Here is a 24,796-nt window from a genome sequence, read left to right as displayed (position 1 = left end):
GGCTGGCAAACTGAAACCACTCTGAATGGCAGAGCACATAGTCTTGTTTCTTATATTGGGCTTTACATGGAGAAATAAAGATGACAACAGAGGGGTTACAAGTTAACTTAAGAAAGATCAAGGCATCGTAAGATGTGATAAACACACAGTGTGCTTATTGTAATGGGAACCAAGAAAGATACACCAAGATACTTCACTGGCACAGGAGATGTGGAGGAACAGACAGTGTCTACAGGAAGAGAAGGGTGGCGATGGGAGTCTTGAGGAGAGAGAGAGACTTGTCCTGATGCTGCCGGTATTGGCCAACCACCAAAGTCAACATGTACCTCTCAAGGATGCCACCTAATTGTTCACCCGTGGCAGTCAATTATTAACCCTAAGGTAGAATAATGGTGCTAACAACACTATATAACTTAACCTCCATTTAAAGCAATATATTCTAGTGAAAAAGACGTTTCAGGTTATAGCTGGGGATGTAGGCCACATGTACCCCTCCACTAACTTCAAAATCCCTTTCGCCCTCCCCCAACCACAGCGGAGGGAGGGAGGGGCAGGAGTAGTAGCTCCACTGGGGACCTAGGGTGCTTTGCAAGGAGGATGAGGGTCGAAAATATTTTGCAGAAAGAAAAGTATTTGTAAAACTTGGTCTATCACTTACGCTAAAAAATAATTGCGTGGTTTCAGAGTGGTCCTGCCGGAGTGAGCAGCAGGTGTAGTAAAAGACGCCTCCTCTTCTGCTTCATCTAGTTGGAGACTAGCAGAAGACAAACGGATTCTGGTCATGGGTAATCTCACTGTTTTGTCACACAGAGCGTAGTAATCTGGGTGAGGCATCTCTGGTTCTGAATCACTGGGTTCACTACCTGAATACTGGTCAGCTGTACTCCGACTCTGCAAGACCTCTGGAAACTCCTGCTGGGCAAGCATGTACGTGAAGAAATCAGCTTTTCGGCTTAGAGCAGGGCAAGGCCCCAGGGGTTGGAACTCTGACCCAAAAGGAAAGCGGATGGTTTTCATGTCTGAGTGGCTGTGGGACCGTTTAGGGGTGTGCTCCTGAACCCTGTACTCAAAGGCATCTTCCAGAGTTCTGTCATCATCTTCCACACCCCTGTTGGGGCTGTCCCCGCTGCTAGTCCTGGCTAGGGCTTCTTCCAGTTCCTGAAAGTCATGCTGAAAGGGCTCCCTCCTGGCATCATGAGGGCTTCTTTTGGCTGCCTTCCCTAAAGTGGCCATGGCTGGAGAGCGCCTGGGCACCTGGGGTGGCTGGTCCACATAAAAAAAGACTTGTGGAGGTACAATGTCAACCTGCTGGCTAACATTGGGAATATAAGGTAGATCAGTGTAGGTTAGCTGCTGCCTTGGGGGGACAACCCCTCTTGTGTTCCCAGATACGCTTGTGTTACCTTTGGCAAACTCTGAGCTTGTCTGGAAGGAGTTGAGAGGGCTCTTCGGCCTATAGAAATCATCAGGCTCAGGGTCAGCGTTGAAGTCAGGTTTGGTGTAAAGGAAGGGGAAAGTTGAGCTGCTTTGGGACTGATGCAGAAGTGTTGGGTCGGCTTCCGGTTTGGAGCGCTCAAACTCAGCTGCGAACGTCACCTCCACTGTGGAATTCCTCCTCCTGCTGTCCAGCGTGGGTTCTGATGCATGCACTCCATTCACACTGCGGTAACACCCACCGCCATACACGAGATGCAAATCTTCAACCTTGGGGAGAAAAGACAGGCAGCTTGGAGTGGGGCAAAGTTTGCAGAGGGATGAGTGATTCAAAAAAGCACAGCTGTGGGGAGTCTCAGCAGCCCAGATTTTGTTAGTACATTGAATCATTTGTACAGAAAAGATCAAAACCAAGTGATGGCCCAGCTCAGGAATGTGAAATGGCCGTGGCCAGCTGCAGTTCATCTCTGTCTTCTATCCCACTGGCCTGGGAGGCTCTGCCACCAACTTACTACATGACCTTGAGTGATTCACATTCCCTCTCTTGGCCTCAGTTTTCTCATCTGCCTTGCAAGTAAGGGGGAGGGGGGGAGAGCACGAATTAGACTAGATTATCTCCAAGGTCTCTTTCATCTCTCAAACTCTCATTTGTGTGCAGACCGCCTTTGATTTACATGAAGATACATAAGTTTATGGACCACATAATGAATGAATATGGGCTGCTAAATCTTGGGGGTGGGGGGAGGAGGATAATAAATATCACTAAGCTCAACTCAAAGCAAATCCCTGTGTATCAAGGGAACAGCAAATGTCTTCTCTGAAATTGAGTTTCAAAGCCATAAAACAAAAATGCTTCAAGATCTTTTATTCCTGGTAGACCTTAACATTCTATAAGGAAAAATAGTCAATCTTTAACTCTAGAGACTGTCACTTTGTACATTTTTGGAGGACTCAACTCACCTTGGCCGCCCGGCTGTTTGCTGGTTCTTCACCTGCCCAAATGGCACTAGTCCCTTCCTAAATGCCCCCTTGGCTTGCGAGAGCTAAATGTGCCATTACACATCTCTATGTTTGCTCCCATGAAGTGAAGAGCCTTGAAAGAAGCTGGCAGATTCCCAGGAACTGCTGAAATGGTAGGCATGGGACACATTGCAATAGAAATGTTACCTGCTTGGCCACATCGGAGAGGAGGTCCGGGGACGACCTACACTGTCGCTCGTGGTATTGAGGCGGGTAATGTTTCCTGAAATCCCCAAACACAGGAGTCACGGACTTGTGACCACAAAAGTGCAGAAAAATCTCAATTCAGCTCAAAGATATTCTATACCTACCTCTCAAAGGGTAAGCTCTTCAGCCTACCTTTTTTCCCATATTCCAGAAGTTGCCTTTGGGTTCTTCCACTAATAAAATGAAGACAGATTTGTGTTAAATAAAAAAACAACAACAACACATTTTTCTTCATTAATATCTTAGTTTAAATACAGTAAACTTTTAAACATTAGGGCCTACACTCACTGTTCCTATTGAAGGAAAAATCCAAGTATTTGGGGGGAGAGGCTGGGAAACGGCCAGTATTCTGAGACTGGAGGTAGAGGTGAGGTGGGAGCAAATTCCAGAGTGTGGGGGCAAGCATGGAATGTCTCACAAGAAACAGTAAACCAATGAAGCTAAAAGGTACTTGAGGCTAAGACAAGTTGCAGAGAAGACCTGCTTTGGTAGAAAGAGTTCCCACAACAGTGGAATTGCAGGTCAAGTCCCTCACTCTAACTAAAAGCCTGCAATCATTAAGAAAATGTTAAATCATCCTATTGGTTCGAAGTATATAGATCACACCCCTCAAATGGTTAAAAGGAAAATCATTTTAAATAGATGCCAAAAGAACCTGATATAAGGTAGGCCACCCAGAGTGGGAAAGTAGGCCACAGGACCTGGAGAAAATGCTGACTAAATGTGGCAACATGTTAGCGGAAGGATTACTTCATCCGAGGGGACCTGGGTTTGAATCAGAGTGTGGCCTGTGTGAACTTGGGCAAAGTGCCTCCTCTAATCCCGAATGAGGCAGCTGGACTTAGCGGTGGACACAAAAGACACACACTCTCCAGCTAACAATCTCTATACCCTTCACAGCATCAGTAGCTGACTTGATTTTATGTCCCAGCCATTCTGAAGGCCAGAGGAGCAGACTGTCACTGAGTGGACCAAGGGTAAACTCAGCAAAGCAGCCTACATACGAGTGCATACATAACCAACCCCAAGTTATTGAAATTGACTTTTTTTTTTTTTTGCTTCTAGAACAAAGTCCCCAGTTTTGTTCTCAGTTACTAAAAACAGGTTTGATTTTATCTTTTTCCAAAATAAACTTTAAAAAACATTACCTATAGCGGAAACTTGAGCCCTTACTGCAGAAGAGTGTTTTGGGCTTTGATTTGGGTTCTTCAGAGAGTCTAAAAAAGGCATGGTACTCAACACATGTCTTCCAGAAGGCTTTGCACGCATCCCTACTAGCCATGGTAAACTCCAGCGTGTCCTTGTACAACACCTGCATGATTCAGATAAGACACTGCTTCAGAGTCCTTGAGAATTCCCCTCTCAGTTTCTTACCCTGTAAAGTGAGGGTATCCAACTAGATGGCTTGTGGCCTTTCTAGGGAGGCAACATGAGCATCCCCACTCTTCCATTTCCTAGCTGCAGCAACTTGGGGAGGCCCTTGCCCTCCCTGGATTTCAATTTTGTCATCAGTAAAATGAGGGGTCAAAGGTCTTTTCTGGCTTGAACATTTTAAGTCTCTCAGAGTGGTGAGGATCAAATGAGAGGAAAGATTTGGAAGGACTTTGCAGACTAGAAAGTTCTATGCAAATGAAGGAATTCATCATAGTAGTATTTTATGGATGGCATTGAGTTGAATAATTCAAACCAAGGGTAAAGGAATGTAATTCACTGCCTGGGTAACCTTGTGTTGAAGGCTGTGTGGCACTGGGTGTTATTGTTTAGTTTATACCAAAGCTCATGATGGAATCAAAATTCTGATGCATCTCTTTTCCTTGGACAAGTAGGGGACTATGGGTATGGAATGTGGAATACAGTGGAAGATGAAATAGTTAAGCAAAGCAGACAACAACCACAGGACTGGGCTCACTGGAGGTGGGGGTGTCCTGGAGTGACTGGGATGTAAAAATGACAAACTCATTTTCCAAGTTGATCCGACTTCCCCTAGGGTACATTTATCCCTGGGCCATCTGCAACCTCACTGACTGTCTCACAAAGTTGTCCTGTGGAAAGCACTTGTTAAGTTACTAAAATGTGAGCTGTTAGTATTTCTTTAGATGAACACAATGGAATGTGGGCCCACCTGCTTTGGAATTTCCCCACAGGAAAATCACCACTAGAGCTTTGGTTCTGACCATGAGAATTTGCATTCACAGGTTCATTACACCTTAGAAGTCAATGAGGAGGGGGGCGGGGATGGATTTATAAGCAAGGGGCCTGCCAACGTTAGCAGTTACTGTTCCAACCATGTGCGCTGGGTATTTGTAAAAGCATACTCGACTCCCCAAGGGAACAAAAACCAAATGACCACAATTAGAAGACTTACCGAAATGCTCGCATGGAGTTTGATAAGAAAATGCTTTCTCTTAAAACTCAGCTTACGGATTTTAGCCCAGTTGAAAGTATTGATCTTTGTATTCCCCTAGAATGAAATATATTGAAGAGCTATAGATATGTGTCAACACACCTACCCACAGCTAGATTATTATTATTGTAACAGGCTCTTAATTGGTCTAGTCCAGAGGTTCCCAAAGTGGGCAATGTCGTCCCCTGGGCGGTACTGGAATGATCCAGGGGGATGGTAGTAGCCTCAGGGGCAATTGGGGGGGTGGCGCGGTGGAAGCATAAAGAAAGAAGAAAAGCAAAGACAAATTTGAAAAAACATTCATACATGTTTCATCTGTTATGTAACAGTTAAAGTTGCAGTTATTACATCATTTTCCAAATAAACACACAAAATGCAAGTTATAACTGATCAGTGGTCAAGTCCACCAACAGATCTTAACAAGCAAGTATTGGCAGTGTCACACATTGTCAGAAAATCCAGCATGCATTGGCAGGAATATGTGCGTGTAATGACTTGTTCACAATATGACACTATATGGTTACATGATGCAATATTGCATCATCAAAATTTCAATATAGAAAAAACCCACAAATTTACAATAAATTATTAAATTTAAGATGCATCATTTTAAATATATATTTTTTATATTTTTTTGAAATGATGTAAATTTAAAAAAAACTGCTAAAGGGTTAAAGAAAGTAGATTTCTAGCAGGGTACTGAGTAATTTTTTTTAAAAGGGGGCGGTAGGCCAAATAAGTTTGGGAACCTCTGGTCTAGTCTTTCCCCCTCAGATCTTTTTTGCATTTATTCCACATGTGCTTATTCCATATGTACTTGTCTTAACTCATTAGGATCTAAGTTTCTTTAAAGTGAGGATTGTTTTATTCTTTATACTTTTTCCCTAACACATAGTAGGCACTTAATAAACACTGATTGATTGGTTGGTCCTTCATATACCTGCCAAAATAAATACTCTTCCTAAGACACAGCTTTGACCTCACTCACCTTCTCAAAAATTTTCAGGGCTCACTATTGCCCCTAGGATAAAGTGCTTTCAACTTTCCTGTTAGCTTCCAACATCAGCTCTAAATCTGTTCTCTTTGCCCCAGGGCCTTCTCCAGTGCTCTGGCGATCATTTCTAGATTCACCTGAAATAGCCAGATCTGGGCTCCTGGCCTTTTCCCAAGCCTTACCTTTGTCTGCTCCTTCCTACTTGCTGTGAGGCAGGCCTCTTGAGCCTTATAGAACACACAACCTCACCACCTACTATGCTGAAGGAGGGCTTTGAATCACATATGCCACCCTCAGATGACCTCTTTCTAGACAGTGATTGACTGGACTTATTCCTCAATGGTTAGATATTCCCAGGCCACTCATACTAGCCCCATTCCTGTGATTCTGAACCCCTGGCTGTCATACAATCCCAGTGACCCATCCCACACTTCCTGCTCCTTTTATTTTTATCTCCTCGGCCCTACCTCCCAAATGTTCCACTCAGATTTACCACTTTTCACTGGGTTCTCTAGGCTGTTCCCAAATGAACAAATTTGCTTTCCACCTTTTCCTGGCTCCCTCCTGTTAATATGACATCCCTGGCCACCCTTTCCAGGCCTAGTTGTACTTCCACACCCCACCATTCACTTCCAAACTGTCCCTCTATGAGTATCACTCAGCCATCTGTCTTTTAAGGTTTATACAATCTGAATTTATCAGCCAATCAAGGTTCTTGTGTCTATTATCTACCCACTCCCAGGATATTCTCCTTACTTGCCTCAATGAGTTCAGTGCCTGGCTCACAGTCTTTCCATTCTAACTCGTAACTTCATACGAAGAGCCTTTAATCATCCTTGTTCAAATGCCATTGGTTCCTCAGTCTACTCAATTCCCATCAGTCCTCCACCCACCTCAGCCTAACACAGATGGTCATCTCTTTTACGTTGCCATCATCTGCAGTGATGCTACCTCCATATTCAGAAACTCTGAAATTCCTTTATATGACCATCTCTTCTATCATTCTACATCTCCCTTTGCCTTAGGACCCCAACCCTGCTCTTTTTCCTCATTGATCCTCTCAACCCTCAGTTCTTTCCCAGGCCATGACCCTTGAACTGGCTACACTCTCCTCCCTTCCCTATCGTGATCTCTTGGTGAATCTGTCGAGTCTAACTTGAGTCCCCTATCCCACGTCTTGCCAGACCCTAACCCTGGATTATTCTCAGCATTCCATAGAGAAAATCATGAGATTGTGTTGACTGGCTCCATTACGAACTTATGTTATGTAATCTCAACTGAACCCTCGCTGCAAGGCGACTCTTTTACACCTACCTCCCTGATCAATTCACTTTCCCACTCACCAGTGGCTATTCCAAACCTTTTCATCCCTCCTCAAGTCAGCTACTGTGCCCCCTTCAGACCCTCCCAGCTGTGGACTTTGCCTCACACTTCATCCAAAAAAATGAGGCCACTCATAGACAGCTTTCTCTTCTCACATCACTGATTCCTTTTTTTAAACTCCTATGTACTCTTTTTTTGGGGGGGGGGGCAATTGGGGTTAAGTGATTTGCCCAGGGTCACACAGCTGGTAAGCGGCAAGTGTTTGGTCTGAGGCCAGATTTGAACTCAGGTCTTCCTGACTTCAGGGCCAGTGCTCTATCCACTGCGCCACCTAACTGCTCCTCCTATGTGCTCTTGACACCACCCTTCTCATCTCCAGCACAGAAATATTTGCCAAGCTTCAATTTCTCCCTGTCTACTGGCTGCTTACCTGCTGCCCACAAACACTCCCATCTCCCTCATCTTTGAAAACTGTGAGCTGAGCATCCCTGCTAGTTCTTGTCCAATACATCTCCTCCATCTTGAGGCCAAACTTTTTGAGAAAGTCACCTGTGGTCAGTTCCTCTACTTTCTCTCCTCTCACTCTCTTCTACACCTTCAGCAATCTGGCTTCCAAAGTCATTCTCCAAAGCTACCAATGATCTCCTAACTGCCAAATCCAATGGTTTTTCTTCTCAGTCCTCATGCTTCTTGACCTCTCTTCAGCCTTGGACACTGTTCATCTCCTCTTTTCCTTGATCCCCTCTCCACTGAGTATTCAAGACCCTGGTTCTCCTCCTCCCCATCTGACCGCTTCTTCTCAGTCTCCTTTGCCGGATGGTCCTCCAGGGGGTGTCTCTCAGGGTTCGGTCCTGGGCCTTCTGCTCTTCTCTCTCTACGTCAGCTCCCATCTCTAGGCTGACGATTCCCACGTCTATACAGTGCAATTTTAAAGCTATATATTCAGTTCTAACTGTTCTCCTGAGCTCCACTCACACCGACTGCTCTTGAAATGGGATGCCCGCTAAATATCTTAAATTGAACACATCCAAAACTGAACTCATTGCCTTTATCCCCAAACTGTGCCCTCTCCTGAACCCCCTGTCACTGCTAAGGGTACTCCCACCCTCCCAGTAATCCAGGCTCCTGGCTGCAGCAGCAACCCCAACTACTGACTCCCACAAAGCCATTCACAGTGCCGCCCCCTGGTCCAGGCCCATTACAGGAGCCTTCTGATTGGCCTCCCTGCTCCAATTGGTCTTTTCCCACTCCACCCATTAAGCTGCCAAAGCGATCTTCCTAAGGCTTGAGTCTGACCACTAACACCCTCTACTCAAGAAGCTCCAAGGCCTCCCTCTCTACCCCCAGGGTCAAAAACCAGTCCTGTTTGGCTTTCTTCACAACTTGGCCCCTTCCTACCTTTCTAATATTTTTACACCCGAATCCCTTCCACATACTCTAAGATCCAGAGTCAGGAAACATGTCGTATACCCAGAACAGCCATCCCCCTATGCTCATGCAGCTCCCTTCTCACCTTTGCCTCCTGGCTTCCCTAGTTTCCTTCAAGACAGGGAAAATCCCACCTTCTTCAGGAGGCCTTTCTTGTCCCTCCCCCCTCAGTTGTTAATGCCTTCTCTCCGAGATGGCCTTCCATTTACACTGTATACATCTTTATGTACATGGTCATCTGCCTGTTGTCTCCATTATAACATAAGCTTCTTGAGGGCAAGGACCAGGTTTTTGCCTTCTTTGTGTTCCCAGTCCTTAGCACAGTCCTTGAGACATAATAAAAGCTTGCAGCCTGTCATGTAAGGTCTACCACAGTCTGACTCCTCTAATCCACCTTTCCAAACTTATTTCACACGTGGGAAACTCTGGCTAAATGGATTCCTGGGCTGTTCCCCAAGCTCAGTCTCTTAGTTCCTGCCTCTGTGCACTTGCCTAAGTCTGGCATGCCCAGAATGTACTTCCTCCATCTTCCTTCAAGGCCCAGCTCAGGGGTGTCCTTCCCTGAACCACTGAGCTTAAAGCAATCTCTCGTCTCCTTTTTTCCCTTGAGTACTTTTGCCTGCATTTCTCCTTTGGACCTGTTACTTCCTCCACTATACTATACTTACCCCTGAACACGTATCTCTCACCTCAGTGGAATGTAAGCACTTTGAGGGCAGAAATTCTTGTCATTTTTGTCATTGTGCCCTCAGTGCCTTGCATGTAGCTGGCATTAATAAAGGTTTGCTTGTGTGGAGCACATTGCTCTTTTCCCTCCCTAGTTGGACAGATAGATTTGGAGATGGAAAGGGAGGAAGGAGGCAAAAGCACCATATTTACACCCAGTACAATAACTGATTTTCATAATAATGACACTGAATCAGCAAGAAAAGGTTAAATTACTACACTGGTTGGAACACAAGCTCCCCTCCTCTCTCCTTCTCTTCAAGAGAGAGACGGATTTTTTTTTGAAAGGAAAATAAAATCTAGCTTTATGCTGAAAAGTAAGCCTGACTCTAGGCCGCCCGAAGTTTTCTGTCTGACGAGAGGTCAGGGTGAGGATCATGGCCTGTGATCAGACCAACCTCAGAATACTCTATTTAATAGGGCAGAAAAGAGCTTGATCAATGGTAGGAAGATTCCAAAAGCAGAGCCTGTGACCTAAGCTAAAGAGGAAGGTGTTTTGAGCTGCTCCAGAATATGGCAGAAAAATCAATACTAATAGGTCCCATATCTCCAGCTTTACCAAAAGCATTCCTTACAACACCTTTGTGAGGTATACAACACAAAAATTATCATCCCCATTTTACAGATGAGGTCCAAAGAGTTGAAGTAACTTGTCCAAAATCACATAGCTAGTATCAGAGGTGGGATTTGAACCTGGGTCTTTCCTAATTCCACGCCCAGTGTTTTTTCCTCTATATCATTCTGCCTGAAAAGAAACTATTCCAAGAGGAAGAGAATCCTTTGTCAGAAGACTAACTGTTAGCATTTTAATAATCCCATAGTCAATTTGAGGCAGCTGGGATCTAATGGAAAGAGTGCTAAACTTGGGAGTGAGTGTGAGAGAAGTGGAGAACGGAAGGGAGCTCAGTGGCTGACCAGTCCAACTTCTACATGAAAGGAATCAAATCCAACATGCCTGAGAAGGGGCATCCAGACCACGTGAAGACATCCAAGGAACAGGATCCCTCCACCTGCCAAGGCAGGCCATGCCATTTTGAAACAGATCTCATTGTTAGCCTAAACCTGTCTCTTAGCTCCTTCTACCAAGGGCCTTAGTTTCTTCTCTCTAGCCCCTCCTTGACGTGACAGCTACCAGGGCCCACGTGAGTCTTCTCTTCTCCAGGATAAACATGTCCTTCAGTTGATCTTCCTACGTCATGGACTCAAGGCCCTTTACCATCCTGGCTGACCTCTGAACACTCCAACTCACATCCATGCCTTTAAATAAGAGTGCCTAGAATTGAACACAGTACTCCAGATGGGATCTGATTCTGCTATTAATTATGGGACCTTAGGCAAGTCATTCTCTGAGCCTCAGTTTCCTCATCTGTAAAACAAGGAGATCCAAGAAGTAGTATGGTACAGTAGAAAGAGCACTTGACAAAGTTGGTCTGGGTTCAAATCCCAACAAGCTGTGTATCATCTCTGGCTAAGTTACTTTCTGTCCCTGGGACTCAGCTTTCTCATCTGCAAAGCAAGGGTGCTGAAAAAGCAGATGATCTCAAATGTCTGTTCTAGCCATGAAACCCTGTGATCTTCTCAAACCAGATCCTTCAGAGCTCCAAAGCCCATTTGGGGACTGAGTGTGAAGGAGAGATACCACTCTTCTCAGAGCACAGGAAAATGCCCTTACCCGTAATACCAGCACTCCCATGTGGGCAACAGCCAAATGAATCTGAGTCCCTTCACCATCACTAGCGGGGTGAGGTCTGATCCCATACATTTCGAGCTTCCTTGCTATGTCCAGAAGTTGGATGTCTGATTCTGCGGGGCTCTTACCACTGCAAGGAAAAGAGATATATGAACCTTCCAACTCTGCTAGAGGGACCCCGTCGCCATTCCCTATCTCCCAAGAGAGGCCCAAGTCCTGCTCCACCATTTATCAGAGAATCCTGATCATGTTGTGAAGAGGTCAATGGCCTTAGCATAAGGAGGTCCTGAATTGGAATTCTATCTCTGATGTGGATTACCTTGAACTGGCTCCTTGCCCTCTCTGGTCCTCAGTTTTCGAGCCTATAAAACGGGAATATTAATACCTGCCCTATTAACCTCATGGAGCTGTGAGGAAGGTGCTTTGTAAATGGTAAAGAGCCATTTGCTATGTGACCTTGGGCAAGTTCCAAACCTGCTCTAGGCATTTACTAGATTTAAGACCTTGAATGTCACTTTTCTCTAGGCTTCAGTTTTCCTCATTTGTAAAATGGGACAGTTGGGCCCAATGACCTCTAAGGTCTCTTCCCCCTCCAGATCTAGGATCCCAAGTCACTGCCCCTTCCTGAGCTGCCATTTTCTCATCTCTAAAGTAGAGACCAGAGGGTCACAGATTTCAGGTTCCAAGGGGTCATCTAGGTCTCCATCGACCAGAGATCTATAGGTCATCTAGGCCAGTGAGGTCCCAACTCAAATAGAAACAAGGACCACTAAACCATCCATGAGGAGCCCGTGGGGCACACATTGACTTAGTTTTAAAATGTCATATTATTTATATTTTTGTTTTGTTAAATATTCCCCAATTGCATTTGAATCTGGTTTGGACCACCGCTGGAGTTCTGCGGACCACAGCAGGCCTCCTGTCTGACACTTCTGGTCTAGTCTAACCCTCTCAACTGAGGCCCATAGAGAGGAAGTGGCTTGTCCCAGGTCACACAGCCATTGATCAAGCTGGGATGTGACGATGGTACTCTCATTGCCTGCCTTACAGGTTGGTAATATCTTTAAAGCGCTTTGGAGCAGAGCCCCAAGCTGCTCTTTTCCAGTTGTAATTTCCAAGTCTGTTTCGGACTGAGCCATTAGTTGGGGGCTGATGAAGGCAGGCACTAATTAAAGTACTCACATGTGTCTTTGATGAAAGCGCAGGATCTTGCTGTCTAAGCCGCCCTGGTTAGGTAAGTAGTGGTTTTGTTCCAGATGCTTCCTGTCTGTTTCTTCATGAAAGTCACCCAGCTCCGCTGGGGTGGGGGTAAGAGGGAGGGAGAAGAAAGAAAGAGAGAAAGAGAAAGCCATGTCCCAGTTGATGACTTACGCCATTTCCTCTCCTTAGAAGAGCCCCCTGGGAGACAGCTTTAGAGTCAATCTGCTGCTAACCAACGGCAAAGGCACTAACTGGCATTCCAGGCATCCTTGTTGCAGATCAATTCTGACACCGGGGGAGCCTGGTCTCTGAAAGCCCAAGTCCTACTAACATAATCCAGACCTTGAGATGTCAGCAGTTCAGTCGAATCTTGTTATTTGAGGATCACTGGTCCTGGCAGATGCTCATGCTTTCCCCTCTGCCTCCTCCTACCTCTCTTCTCCCCACTCCTACCCCACCCGCCTCTTGATCTCCACTCCCTTCCCATAGGATGACAGGCCAGCCAAGAAAGCGTGGGCCATCTTGGCCTGCATTAAGAATGGCAGCTTCTGCAGCTAGGGAGGGGATGGTCTGCTGGCCTCTGCCCTGATCAGATCACACCTGAAGGACTGTGTGGCCCCACTTCTGGGCCCCATTTTTTATGGGGGAGGGGGCAGATAATTTTAAAAAATTATTTTTATTTTTAACTTTGTTCACATAACATCAATCTATTTTTTTCTCCCTACCACCATCATCCCTCAACACCATGAAAAATTAAAAAATACATAAACAAAACTCTTGTAATAAATATACATAGCCAAGTAAAACAAATTCCCTCATTGGCCATGTCTAAGATAACCAATGTCTCATTTGGCAGCCTGAGTCCATAGTCTGTCAGGACCATGTTTCATCACGGATCCTTTGGAATCATGGCTGGTCAATGCATTGATCAGCATTCTGAAGTCTTTCAAAGTTGTGTGTCTTTACAATGTTGTTATTATTGTATGAGTTATTCTCCTGGATCTGCTCACTTCAGTTTTCATCAGTTTATGTGAGTTTTCCCAGGTTTCACTGAAACCAACCCCTTCATCATTCCTTATAGCACAATAGTATTCTATTGCATTCACATAACATAACTTGTTTAGCCATTCCCCATTTGACGAGCATCACCTTTGCTTCCAATTCTTTGCCACGACAAAAAAGAATTGTTATAAATATTTTTGTACAGATCATCGATACAGATTTCTTAAGTACCTACTATGTGCCTAGGTCTTTCTTTGATTTCTTTGGGGTACAGGCCCAGTAGAGGGTCTCTTTGAGTCGAAGGGCATGCATGGCTTAGGAACTTTGTGCATAATTCCAAATTGTTTTCCAGAATGGCCGGCCCATTCTCAGCTCCACCAAGAGTGCATGAATATGCCCAATTCTCCATAACCCCTCTAAATTTTTTAAGTTTTCTCTTTTGTCATCTTTGCCAATCGGATGGGTGGAGCCTCAGCGTCACTTTCATCTGTATTTCTCTAATTATTTGTGATGTGGAGCCTTTTTTACATATGGTTGTTGACAGCCTGGATTTCTTCCTTTAAATACCACCTGTTCACATCTTTTAACCATATATCAACGGAGGAATGTGTGCCTCACATTTTTGGAAGGATGCTGATGTGCTAACGTGTACCCAAAAAAGAGCAACCAGGATAACGAAAGGTTTCTGGATTATGCCACATGAGGATTCACTGAAGGAACTGGAAATAATTAGCCTAGAGAAGATAAGACTCAGAACAATATAGCTGTGTCTAAGTGCTTGAAGGGCCCTGATGTGGAAGAAGAATTCCCCTTGCCCTGCTTAGTCCCTGAGGCCAGACCCATGGGCAGTGGGCACAAATTGCAGATAAACAAATTTAGGAGGAGTGGAAGGAAGATTGGGTTGTCAACAGTCAGTCAACCATCAATTTCGAAGAACATCTGGAGGCTGAGGACCTGGTTTTAAAGTCATCTCTATGCCTTAACCTCTCTGGGCCTCAGTTTCCTCCTGTGATCCCTTCCAGCTCCAAGTCTATGATCCTATGAAGATTTCAAAGTCTCAAAGACCCTTATTATGTACTCCCACCCCAAATCTTGTCCTCTCCAGACTAAACATATTCCCAGTCCCTAATTCCTTGAACTGATCGATCCTCATATGGCAAGAATTTGAAGCCATCACTATCCTGTATGCCTTCCTCTGGATGCCCTCCACTTTGTCAATATCCTACCTAAACACGGCACTCAGAACTGGACACGATGCTCCAGATGTAGGCCGACTGGAGCAAAGGGCAGTGGGACCCTCACCTGCCTTGTTAAGAATGTGAGAATTGGGGGCAGCTAGGTGGCACAGTGGATAGAGCACCAGCCCTGGATTCAGGAGGACCCGAGTTCAAATCTGGCCTCAGCCACATAACATTCACTAGCTGTGTGACCCTGGGCAAGTCACTTAACCCCACTGCCTAGCCAAAAAAAAAAAAAAAAAGAACGTGATAATCAAAGTGGACACGTATCTTGAGTGAAAACCTTAAAAGGTTTGGAGGAAGTTTAGTTTTTCCACTTAAGGTCATAGATGCTTTTTGTAGTTGATGCACTGTGAGTAAATAACTGGTGATATTCAAAATTAACCATTCACACAAACTTTGAGTTTAAGGGTACATTGTAAAGATGAAACTTTTTGAGTTACTGGGCAAGATTTTTTTCATGATGTCATTTGTAACATGTTTTGTGAGACCTTCGGGATTAAAGTTTTGGTTACCAAAAAAAAAAAAAAAAAAGACTATGAGAATTGGAAGAGACCTCAAGGGCCAAGCCCAACCTGAATAACAGTCCCTTCTACACCATCCCCGAAGAGGGGGTGTCCAGCCTCAGTGCCTGAAGGCCTCCCGGGAGGGGGACTTTTCCCAGTCATTAAGGCCAAATGGGCCTCTGTGCAACTAGATACTATATCTCTCTTAAGCAGGCTAAGAGCTGGGTAGGTTTTGGGTTGCCATGTCATCACCCTCCTCAACCACCTCCCCCCCGTACGTGTCCCTAAGCTCCCATGGAGGGGCAAAGGCTGATCTTCCCATAACATAGATGCTATGTATGGAGCAAGCAACCTTTGTCCAGGTCATGTTTTTATTTGATCCTCTGACCAGTCCAACAAGGCAGCTGAGTATGAATTATGCTTCTAAGGGAGAAAAGAGAATAAGGGCTTATATACTAATGGGAGGGCAGAGGAGTATAGATTTAGAGCCAGAAGGGACCAGAGAGGTCATCTAATCCAAATCCCTTATTTCACAGGTAAAGAAACTGAGGCCCAAAGTCATACAAATAGGGAGCAGCAGAGCTGGGATTTGAACCCAGGCCCTCTAACTGCAACTCTAGTGGTGTGTGTGTGTGGGGGGGTGTTTGTGTGTTTGTGTGTGTGTGTGTGTGTGTGTGTGTTTTCTCACTACATCAGAGCTTTCATTTCTGAAAGTCTAAGATTATAAGCTCTTCTTTCCCCTTTCTGGGCCTTAGTTTCCCCATCTGTAAAAAGAGGATAGGGGGGTCCCATTGAATTCAAGAAATATTTATTAGGTGCCTACCATGTAGATCCAAAGTGGTGCAGTCCCTGCCGTCAGGTAACTTAGAATTTAATGGGAGAGGAGTGGCTCTAACATAAATACAGAGAAGCGTAATACAATCAAGGGTATGCTGCTAAATGTTTACCGACTGATTCTCTGTGAAAAGAAAATGTGACCATGACGTACTTTCAAGCTTCATCTACCTGATTTGCACTGTGTCTATCACTTTCTTAAATCTAGAGACAATCCATAAAACAAGCCCCAATTTGTAGCTTTGGTCAATTTCCAAGGTATAAATGCTCCTGTTGAAAATTTTACCATCAGCTCTAGTGAGCAGTCTAGAGCTGGCTCCAGCACACTCCTGACAGTTAGGGGGTGATAGCAAGCAAAGCTAAGATGCAGACAAAAGGGGCAGCTAGATGGTGCAGTAGGTAGAGCACTGGCCCTGGATTCAGGAGGACCACAGTTCAAATCTGGCCTCAGACACGTAACATTCACTAGCTGTGTGACTCTGGGCAAGTCACTTAACCCCACTGCCTAGCCAAAAAAAAAAAAATGCAAACAAAAACCTGAAGATGCAGAGAGCCCCAACTACTGAGGAGTTCCAAGAGAGCTTCACAGAAGAAGGAGTGGCCGCTTAGGGCCTTGAAAGAAGACCAAGAAAGGTAGAAATAAGGAGGCATTTTCCAAGAACACAGATCTGGAGCTATGCTAATGATAATAGCTAACATTTCTAAAGCTCTTTAAAGTTTGTAAAATGCTTTTCATATGTTATCTTATTTGATCCTCGCAGCAACCCTATGAGTTGTATGATATTATTCCCAATTTAGAGACAGAAAGTAAGGCTGAGAAGATAGTGACCTGCCCAAGGATGAGGCAGGATTCAAACTCAGACCTTCCTGACTCCCAGATTGACTCAGTTTACTCAGAGGGTGGTCATACTAGTACCTGAGAAGTGACATGGTACATAAAGAGGATTAGCATTGGTGCCAGGAAAACCACCCACTATTCATGTCCTTCCTCTACAACATCCTAGCTATGTGACCTTGGGCAAGTCATTAAAACTCTTGGTGCTTTGGAAAACTCCATGAGATTGTAAGTTACAGAGTTGTTGGGAGTTTCCCCATTGGGAGCTCCTGACACTGATGAAATGACAGCTTGGGGTCAAAATAGCACCTGCTTTCCCAGAGTCACTGTGAGGCTCAACTGAGCTATGGAGCATTAATATGGCAACTATATAGCTCTACACCAATCACAGCAAGGCCAGCTAGGGTGACAATGACTTGCTTTTCTCTTAAGAAATGAGGGTTGTGAGCATTTCTTGCAAACTCCTATAAGGAACCGAGTTGAATTTTAAGAAGAAAAACTGGAAAATGATTGAAGGCTTCATCAGGCTGGCGTCTTGAGCCTCTTGTGGGGACGAGTGTGTACTAAGGTGCCATCCCTGTCAGGCTGGGATTATCTGGGCTAACACAGTTAAGCAGGGGATAACTCAAACCAAAAGGCAGGGGCCAAAAGCTTTAGGCAGCTCAGCCTGTCTGCAGTCAATTTATCTCCTCCCATCCAATTCTGTCTGGCTTAGGCAAATCAGATGAAGGACTTTAGAAGGCTCTGTTTCTCAGGGTGAGTCAGGTCTGACAAACACATAGCTGTAGGGTCTGGACAAGTCTCCTCCTTCTGTGGGACTCAATTTCCTCATTTGTAAAATGAGGGGATTGGATGAGATGATCTCTAAGGCCCCTTCTCGAACTCTGACCATGATTCTATTAGTAAGTTATGAGGATGGATAACAAGGTGGTACAGGGGGAAAAGCACCAGCCCTGGACTCAGAAGGCCCGAGTTCAAATCCCACTTCTGATGCTTATTGTCTACGTGACCTTGGGCAGGTCCCTTCCCCTCCCTGGGCCTCTGTAAAGGGGGAGGGGCTGGACCAGATGGCCTCTGAGATCCCTTCCAGCTCCAGAGGTATGGTCCCTATACTTCAACAACCTGCAAGTTCAGGAGTTTGCTAATTCCCTCCATCAACACAGATCAAAAGCCTGCCATGACTTAGGCATAGGCAGCTGGGTAGCACGGTAAATAGGACTCTGCAATGGGAGTCAGGAAGAGTTGACTTCAAATCCTACCTTCCATGTAAGTAGGAGACTCTGGGCAAATCACTTAACCTCTCTGACCCTCAGTTTCCTCATCTGTAAAAAGGGTCTGGGTTGTAGTAAGACTCAAGAGATAACATATGGAAAGTGCTCAGTAAACCTTACAGTACCAGATCAGTGCTAGCCCCTAACTATCATCAGATAGTCTTGGCCCAAACTCTCATCTGGTATACTGTGCTCCAGCACTCTGAACTTTGCTGGGCCTTAAAAAAATACCCTCCAGTCAAGCAAAGGGCCTGGACGCAAAGCCTTTCCAGCCTGTTCCAACCTATCCGAGAAACTTATACCTGGCTGGCCTAGACCTCGAGAAGCCAGATCCACCTCCACAATGAAGGGCAGTCACAGAGGGGGCAGAGCTGGGCAGAATATAAAGAAACATCTCCTAGAGTAGAGGACGCTGCCGAGACTCAGATAGGCAGGGCACCTCTCCAGAAGCTGGATGGCCCCTTCTCAGGAATGCTGCCAAGGGTGGGTGTGGGCAGAACTAGGTGGCTCAGCGCGGCTGAGACTCTTTGGATGGAGGCTGGTTCATAGTCGGCTGCTCTGCTCCCCTATTTGACCACGTCCTGGACGAGGAGGCACCGTTTGAATCAGGCTCGTCTCCTCCTATGCTCTGCAGTGGGCCCGGCCACACCCCCATGGCAGGTGCCCTCCCAGTCTGTACTTACATTGTAAAATGTGAGACACCAGCAGTGCTGTGCAGTCGTCACTGCACGGAAGCGTTCCTTGGGCCAAATCCTTCTTGATTTGAAGGGCAAAGAGATACCTGTGTGATAGAAAGCAGGCCTCAGTACAGTTAGCAGAAAGCAAGAAGAAGAATACCACTTCGTTCCTTCCCAGAGATTCAAGCTGATTCAAGAGCAAGCATTGCCATGACCCCGGGCCTGGCCCTGGCCTGGGAGTCCAGAGACCCGAGTTCAAGGCCCAGCTCTCTTACTACCTGTGTGACACTGGACAAATCACTTCCCCTCTCTGGGCCTCAGTTGCCCCATCTGGCAGTCTAGTCCCTTACAGTGTTGATGAGAGGGCCAGTAGGTAGGGTCACAGCCCAGCTGATTCAATGTTTTGTTGGTCTTATGTTAACAATTCACATTTCTACACTGTTTAGAGATTTGCCCAGCACAGTCCTTGCCAACAGCCCTGGGAGGGAGGTAGCACCAGTTTTTTTTAGCCCTATTTTACACATGAGTAAACTCAGGATCGGAGACAAAGGGTTTGGCCCAAGGTCATTCACTCGGTAAGTAAAAGAGCTGAGGTCTGAACCTGAGCCTTCTGACCACAACTGCAGTCAGCTTCCCAGGATGTGCCATTCACAGGGGGCATGATGTGGCAGATAGAGAGACCTGACCTCATAGGCAGAAGGGTCTGGGGTCAAGGTTACGCTCCAACACATGAACTGGCCGGGTCACGTCACCATCAGTGACCCCAGGCAACTCTCTAAGACAAGGACTCTTAGCCAGAACATGTTTTTCTCAGTATTTTAGAAACTGAATTTCAACGTAGTTGATCCCCTTTGTGATCTTGTGTTTTATGCACTTAAAACCATCATCTTAAGAAGAGGTTCACAGGTTTCACCAGACTTCCTAAGGGGACCATGACGCAACACAGATGAAGAAGTCCTGCTCCAAGCCTAGGAGCTGGGGGACAATTGGTGATGCGTACTGGCGGCTCTCTATACTGATGAAATGACAAGTCCAAATCGTCAAGGTGCGAGCATAAGCCTCCACTCCATCTGTCATTTCATGCCTGGAAGCACAGCCAAATTCCCTATAAGAAGGCTGTATCCAGACCACCGTATGTCTGAGAATGGGGTCCGCAAGCCATGCTCCTCTCACTCAAAGGCTCTCGAATTGCCAGATGGATGACCTTTGGTCCCCACTCTTTAGCCCATGCTGTTCTGAAGATTCTAGAGCAAGACTTCCTAACCTAGGGTTGTGAACTTGTTTTTGGATTTTTTTTTTCTTTTTAGGCAATTGGGGTTAAGTGACTTGCCCAGGGTCACACAGCTAGTAAGTGTCAAGCGTTTGCTCTAAGGCCGGATTTGAACTCACGTCCTCCTGACTTCAGGGTTGCTGCTCTATCCACTGCGCCACCTAGCTGCCCCTGTGAACTTGTTTTTAAAAATATTTTGGTAACTATTTCAACGTAACTGGTTTCCTTTAGTTTCTAGGCTCATCTTGGTGTCATCTATACCTCCTCACTATCTCCTTCATCCCCCACATCCAAGCTGTTGCCAAAGCCTGTTGAGTTCACCTTTGCAACATCTCTCAAATATGGCCCCTTCTCTCTTCTGACACTGCCCCCCACTCTGGTGCAGGCCCTCATCACCTCACACCTGGACTATTACAACAGCCTGCTGGGGGGGAGGGGCTGCCTGCCTCAAGTCTCTCCCTACTCCAATTTGTCCTCCATTCAGCCACCGAAGTGATTTCCCTAAAGATCACATCTCCCCCTTACTCAGTAAACTGCAGACAGTATTTTGTTTTGTGCATTTGCAAACATTATTCTGAGGAGGGTCCATATGCTTCACAACCTGCTCAAAGGGTCACCCAATGGGTGAAACAAAAAAGGTTAAGAATCCCTGGTCTAGCGAGTCCTTCCTTCCATTGCCCACAATTGGAATTCAGGTCCATTCATTCCTCATGAGGTTTATTTTGGACTAGTTTGGTATAGTGGCAAGAGTGTGAGACTTGGTATCAGCAGAACAGGGTCTGACTACATTTCCCACACACTCCCACACCACACCCATACCCACACACTTAATGACTGTGTGACCTTTGCCAAGACCCTTCCCTTCACTGGACCTCAGTTTCCTCCTCTGTAAAATGGGGTAGGACTGGACTAGATAATTTCCAAGGTCCCTTTAGGCTCTGACATCTATAACCCATGGTATGTGCGGGGATTCGTAAATCCAAATCTTGTCTAGTTATCAGTACACATGTGAAATTATGGCAGAGCTGCCATGATCTGATGACTATGTGCTGGGCTATACAAGTTTCCATGGGGCTGTAGTCCTGTAACTAGCAGGTGGGTTAAGGGAGGAAAGAACAAAGAAAAGATTGCAGGGAAATGGTTTGCAAAGAACTTTTCCAGAAAAGAAGTCACATCTTTTGAAGTGAGCATGCACTTATAGAGGCATTCTGACTGTGGGGAGCCAGGGTGGTATAGCAGATTCTCAGCACATCAAACTTAGATCAGACACCTTGGGTTCTAGTCTCCTCTCTGCTACTTACTAGTGATCTTTGGGAGCGTCACTTCCCCTCTTTGGGCCTCAGTTTCCTCATCTGTAAAATGGGCATAATGGACAATAATTTCACCACCTGCCCCCCAATGCTGTTATGAGGAAAGTGCTCTGTAAATCATACAGTGCTCTGTAACTGGTTATTATCTTTATTCAACAACCTTAAAGCACCCTGGAAATCATCACTGCTGGGAGCTAAGAATTTAGGGTATGTTGATATTGACATTACTGGAGGAAATACGTTGCAGAAAACAGAAAATGTTTATGAGTCAAGTCTAGCCCACTGGCAGCCATTTGTCATCAATAAACATTTTCTCTCCCACCTGCTGCTGTCCCTGGTACCCACATATCTACTGCTTTCAATGCCCAATGAAATCAGCTTGAATCACAAAGAGAGGAAATGGAATTTTGTATAAAAAATTAACCATCCACAGGGTCGTATGGACAAGATTAAGGTTTGCTTGCCCAACCAGGTCACATGGAGTGGGGGAATTGGCAACATCCTCCCGCATGTACCTAAGGGGGCACATGCCTGCTGATCCCAGCCCTTGTGTCACCATGTGGTCACTGATGGCATGCCCCATCCTTCCCCGGCAACCCAGATGAATGGACTTCCAACTTAATGTCTTATGCCTAGATGTTAATTGACCTCTGCTGCAGATGTAGGGTTCAAAGGCCACGTGGGCGGTAGTAGTGGTAGCTGAGGGGGAGAAACAAAGTCAAGGATGTTCTTCCCTTCGTATCTTCCCTCCCTACTGGAGTGACTAACTCCAAGCCTTCAATTCATGCAATGACTTCATGATATAAGAACCTCGGCCTACATGAGGAAGGACAATAAATACCTTGTCAGCTCGTCTCTCAGGTGTCCAGGATCCACTGGGAAAAATTTCACCATAAATTTGAAAAGAATCTCCTTAGGGTCTTAAAACACAACATCTTCATAAGTTTAATTTAAACACCCATCAAGAACACTCAAATATCTTTACACAGTCATTGTCCATTGGCCCCCACCAACCCCCTCCCCAATTCAATCAATTTTCTCCCTTTCAGATCTCACTCGGTCAAATCCTGATGAAGATATAAGTTCCAGGAAGGCAGACACAAGACTATGAGATACAGCATGTGCTGCATACAGTAGGAACTTAATAAAGGGTCACTCAATTGAATTGCCTCAATGGTGTATTTCCTCAAGAGCTGAACACAGTGCTTAACAAATGTCTGGTAAATGAATTAATGACTAAGGAATCAGGATCCTAGTACCTAAGAACCAGAAAGGATTTCTGAGGCCAGCTGGTGCCCGACCAAGTATCCAACATCCTCAACAAATGGCTGTCCAGCCTCTGCTACACAAGGAGACTCCACTACTTCAAGCTCTGTTTAGGGGCTATTTCCTTCCTTCAATCTGTCTCTGGACAACATCCTCCCATCATTCCTAACTCTCCTCCCTGGGGCCAAAGGCCTTCAAATACTCCAGAATGTCACATGACTATATCCCCTCTGAGTCTTGTCTTCTTCAGGCTGACTACTCTTAATTCCTTCAACTGAGCCTCCTATGTCACATGACTTCAAGGCCTTTCACTATCCTGGTCATCCTGTTCTCAACACACTCTAGCTTGGCTAGGTCTTTCCTAAAATGTGATGCTCATGACAAAACATCTCCAGGTTTAGCCAGACTAGAGCAGAGTAGAATAGAATGATCATTTCCCTCATTCTGGAAATGCTGATAGCATTAGCCCCCACCCCCCACTCCCTTTTTTTTTCTTTCATTTAACACTGCCGACTCATATTTAGCATGTGGTCCACTGAAACCCCCCAGACCTTTTTTCACAGGAATTATTATCTAACTATGCCCTCACCTTCTAGACTGTACACTTTTCAAGTTGACTGTCTGAACCCAGGTGTTGAACTCAACTTCTATCCTTATGAAATTTCATTTATTCAATTTGGCTCATAATTTGAGCCTGAAATCTTTCATAGGCTGCTAGTTGGTGCTGTGGATAGAGCACCAGGCCTGAAGTCAGACCTAAATTCGAATTTGGCCTCAGACACTGTGTGACTCTAAGCAAGTTACTTAGCCTCTGTTCGCCTCAGTTTCCTCAACTGTAAAATGGGGATAATTACAGCACCTACCTCCCAGGGTTGTTGTGAGGGTTAAATGAGATAACAATTGTAAAGCACTTAGCAAGAGGCCTGGCATGTAATATGTTAGCTATGTAAATGTTAGCTAGAATTATTAGCTATTATGTTGGTAACTGTACCCTGTCAGCAAACCTATCCTTCCTAGTAGGGTGCTCCCTGAAAATTGGGTAGTAGGTATGCTATCTATGCCTTTGTCCAAGCGATTAACAAAAATAATGAATGGCACGGTTGTCAAGCACAACTGCCTGGAGGCATGTCCAAGTTGGCACCAAACTTGAATGACCACTCCCTCTCTGGGTCTGCCCATTTAACCAGTTCCGAATCCACCTCCCTGTACTCTCATCTAGCCCACATCTCCCTGTCTTTATCACTGAAATAGCAGGAGAGACTTTGTCCAATGCTGTGATGAAATCAAAGTGAATGATGTCGTCTACAAGGTTCATCTGATCTCCCTACCAGACTAGTTAACTGTCAGGAGAGGAAATGAAGACAGCCAATGGCAGCTGGGTCATTCCGGACTCCACATTAGAACTGGGACACTCCTTCCTTTTTAGATATTCTTTGTGTTAAGCAGAATTTCCTCTTTTCTTAAGCACTGTGTCCTTGCCCAAAAGAGGATATGGAATGGCTCAACTAGGGGACGATAGGGGGAAGAGGAGAGGGACAGAAAGAGTCACATTCAGAGAAACACTAGCACATTGAGTTTTGCTACCGAACTCACCTTCATTAACTGAGATTCATGTACCTACCCCCTCTCTCTGGCCATCTCCTGACTCCCCATTCCTTAAGCTAAAGAACAAAATACAAGTATGGATAATACTCAAGATTAAGGCTATCACTCCAATTAAGGAATTCCTAAGAATTTTTGTTTCCCAAAAAGAACCAGCATCTCAAAAGTGACATGGGGTGTGTTTCCAGAGCTAGCTCATGGTCCTAGAAAACAGAGTAGAAGGCTAACCTGTTCTCTGTTTTAGGATCCTGGATCCTAAATCCTGAAGGTTGCTGGAAGTCTGGCCATTTGTTGTGGAGGTTATTACAAGGGGGAAGGGGAGGCAGAGAAGAATTCCTCCTCCTACGGGAGCTGGACTAGATGCCCCCTGAGGTCCCTGCCAACTCTGAGATACTCAAATTCCATGAAAAGCACAAGGGTTCACTTTGTTCAGAGAGCCAACAATTTCCAGGCTGATCCCACGTGTCTCACAGTACGTATGGCAGATGAAACATAATGGTCTACCTCCAAAGAGCACTCTGGCATTCAGAAATAAGGACCAGCTTGGTGCCTGGGGAAG

At 45.5% G+C, this 24,796-nt stretch overlaps 1 protein-coding gene across 1 annotated transcript; it reads right to left on the bottom strand.

Annotated features, from left to right (window-relative positions):
• Window positions 1-32: 32 nt before the first annotated feature.
• Window positions 33-24,271, bottom strand: FRMD7 (FERM domain containing 7). The gene is made up of 10 exons (XM_027837699.1): window positions 24,229-24,271; window positions 22,211-22,289; window positions 18,796-18,893; window positions 12,409-12,523; window positions 11,209-11,356; window positions 5,027-5,122; window positions 3,810-3,973; window positions 2,766-2,834; window positions 2,602-2,677; window positions 33-1,704 (listed from the first exon to the last, which is right to left on the bottom strand). The coding sequence occupies exons 2-10, from the start codon at window positions 22,261-22,263 to the stop codon at window positions 655-657; spliced, it is 1,869 nt and encodes a 622-aa protein (XP_027693500.1). The 5' UTR covers window positions 22,264-22,289; window positions 24,229-24,271; the 3' UTR covers window positions 33-654.
• Between the last annotated feature and the right edge of the window lie 525 nt (window positions 24,272-24,796).

The sequence above is a fragment of the Vombatus ursinus genome, unplaced genomic scaffold (genome assembly GCF_900497805.2).
Source record: "Vombatus ursinus unplaced genomic scaffold, bare-nosed wombat genome assembly UNPS02004573.1, whole genome shotgun sequence".
Taxonomy (NCBI): Eukaryota; Metazoa; Chordata; class Mammalia; order Diprotodontia; family Vombatidae; genus Vombatus; species Vombatus ursinus.
The sequence above is the reverse complement of the archived record's forward strand: the minus strand, read 5'-3'. Positions and strand labels throughout refer to the sequence as shown.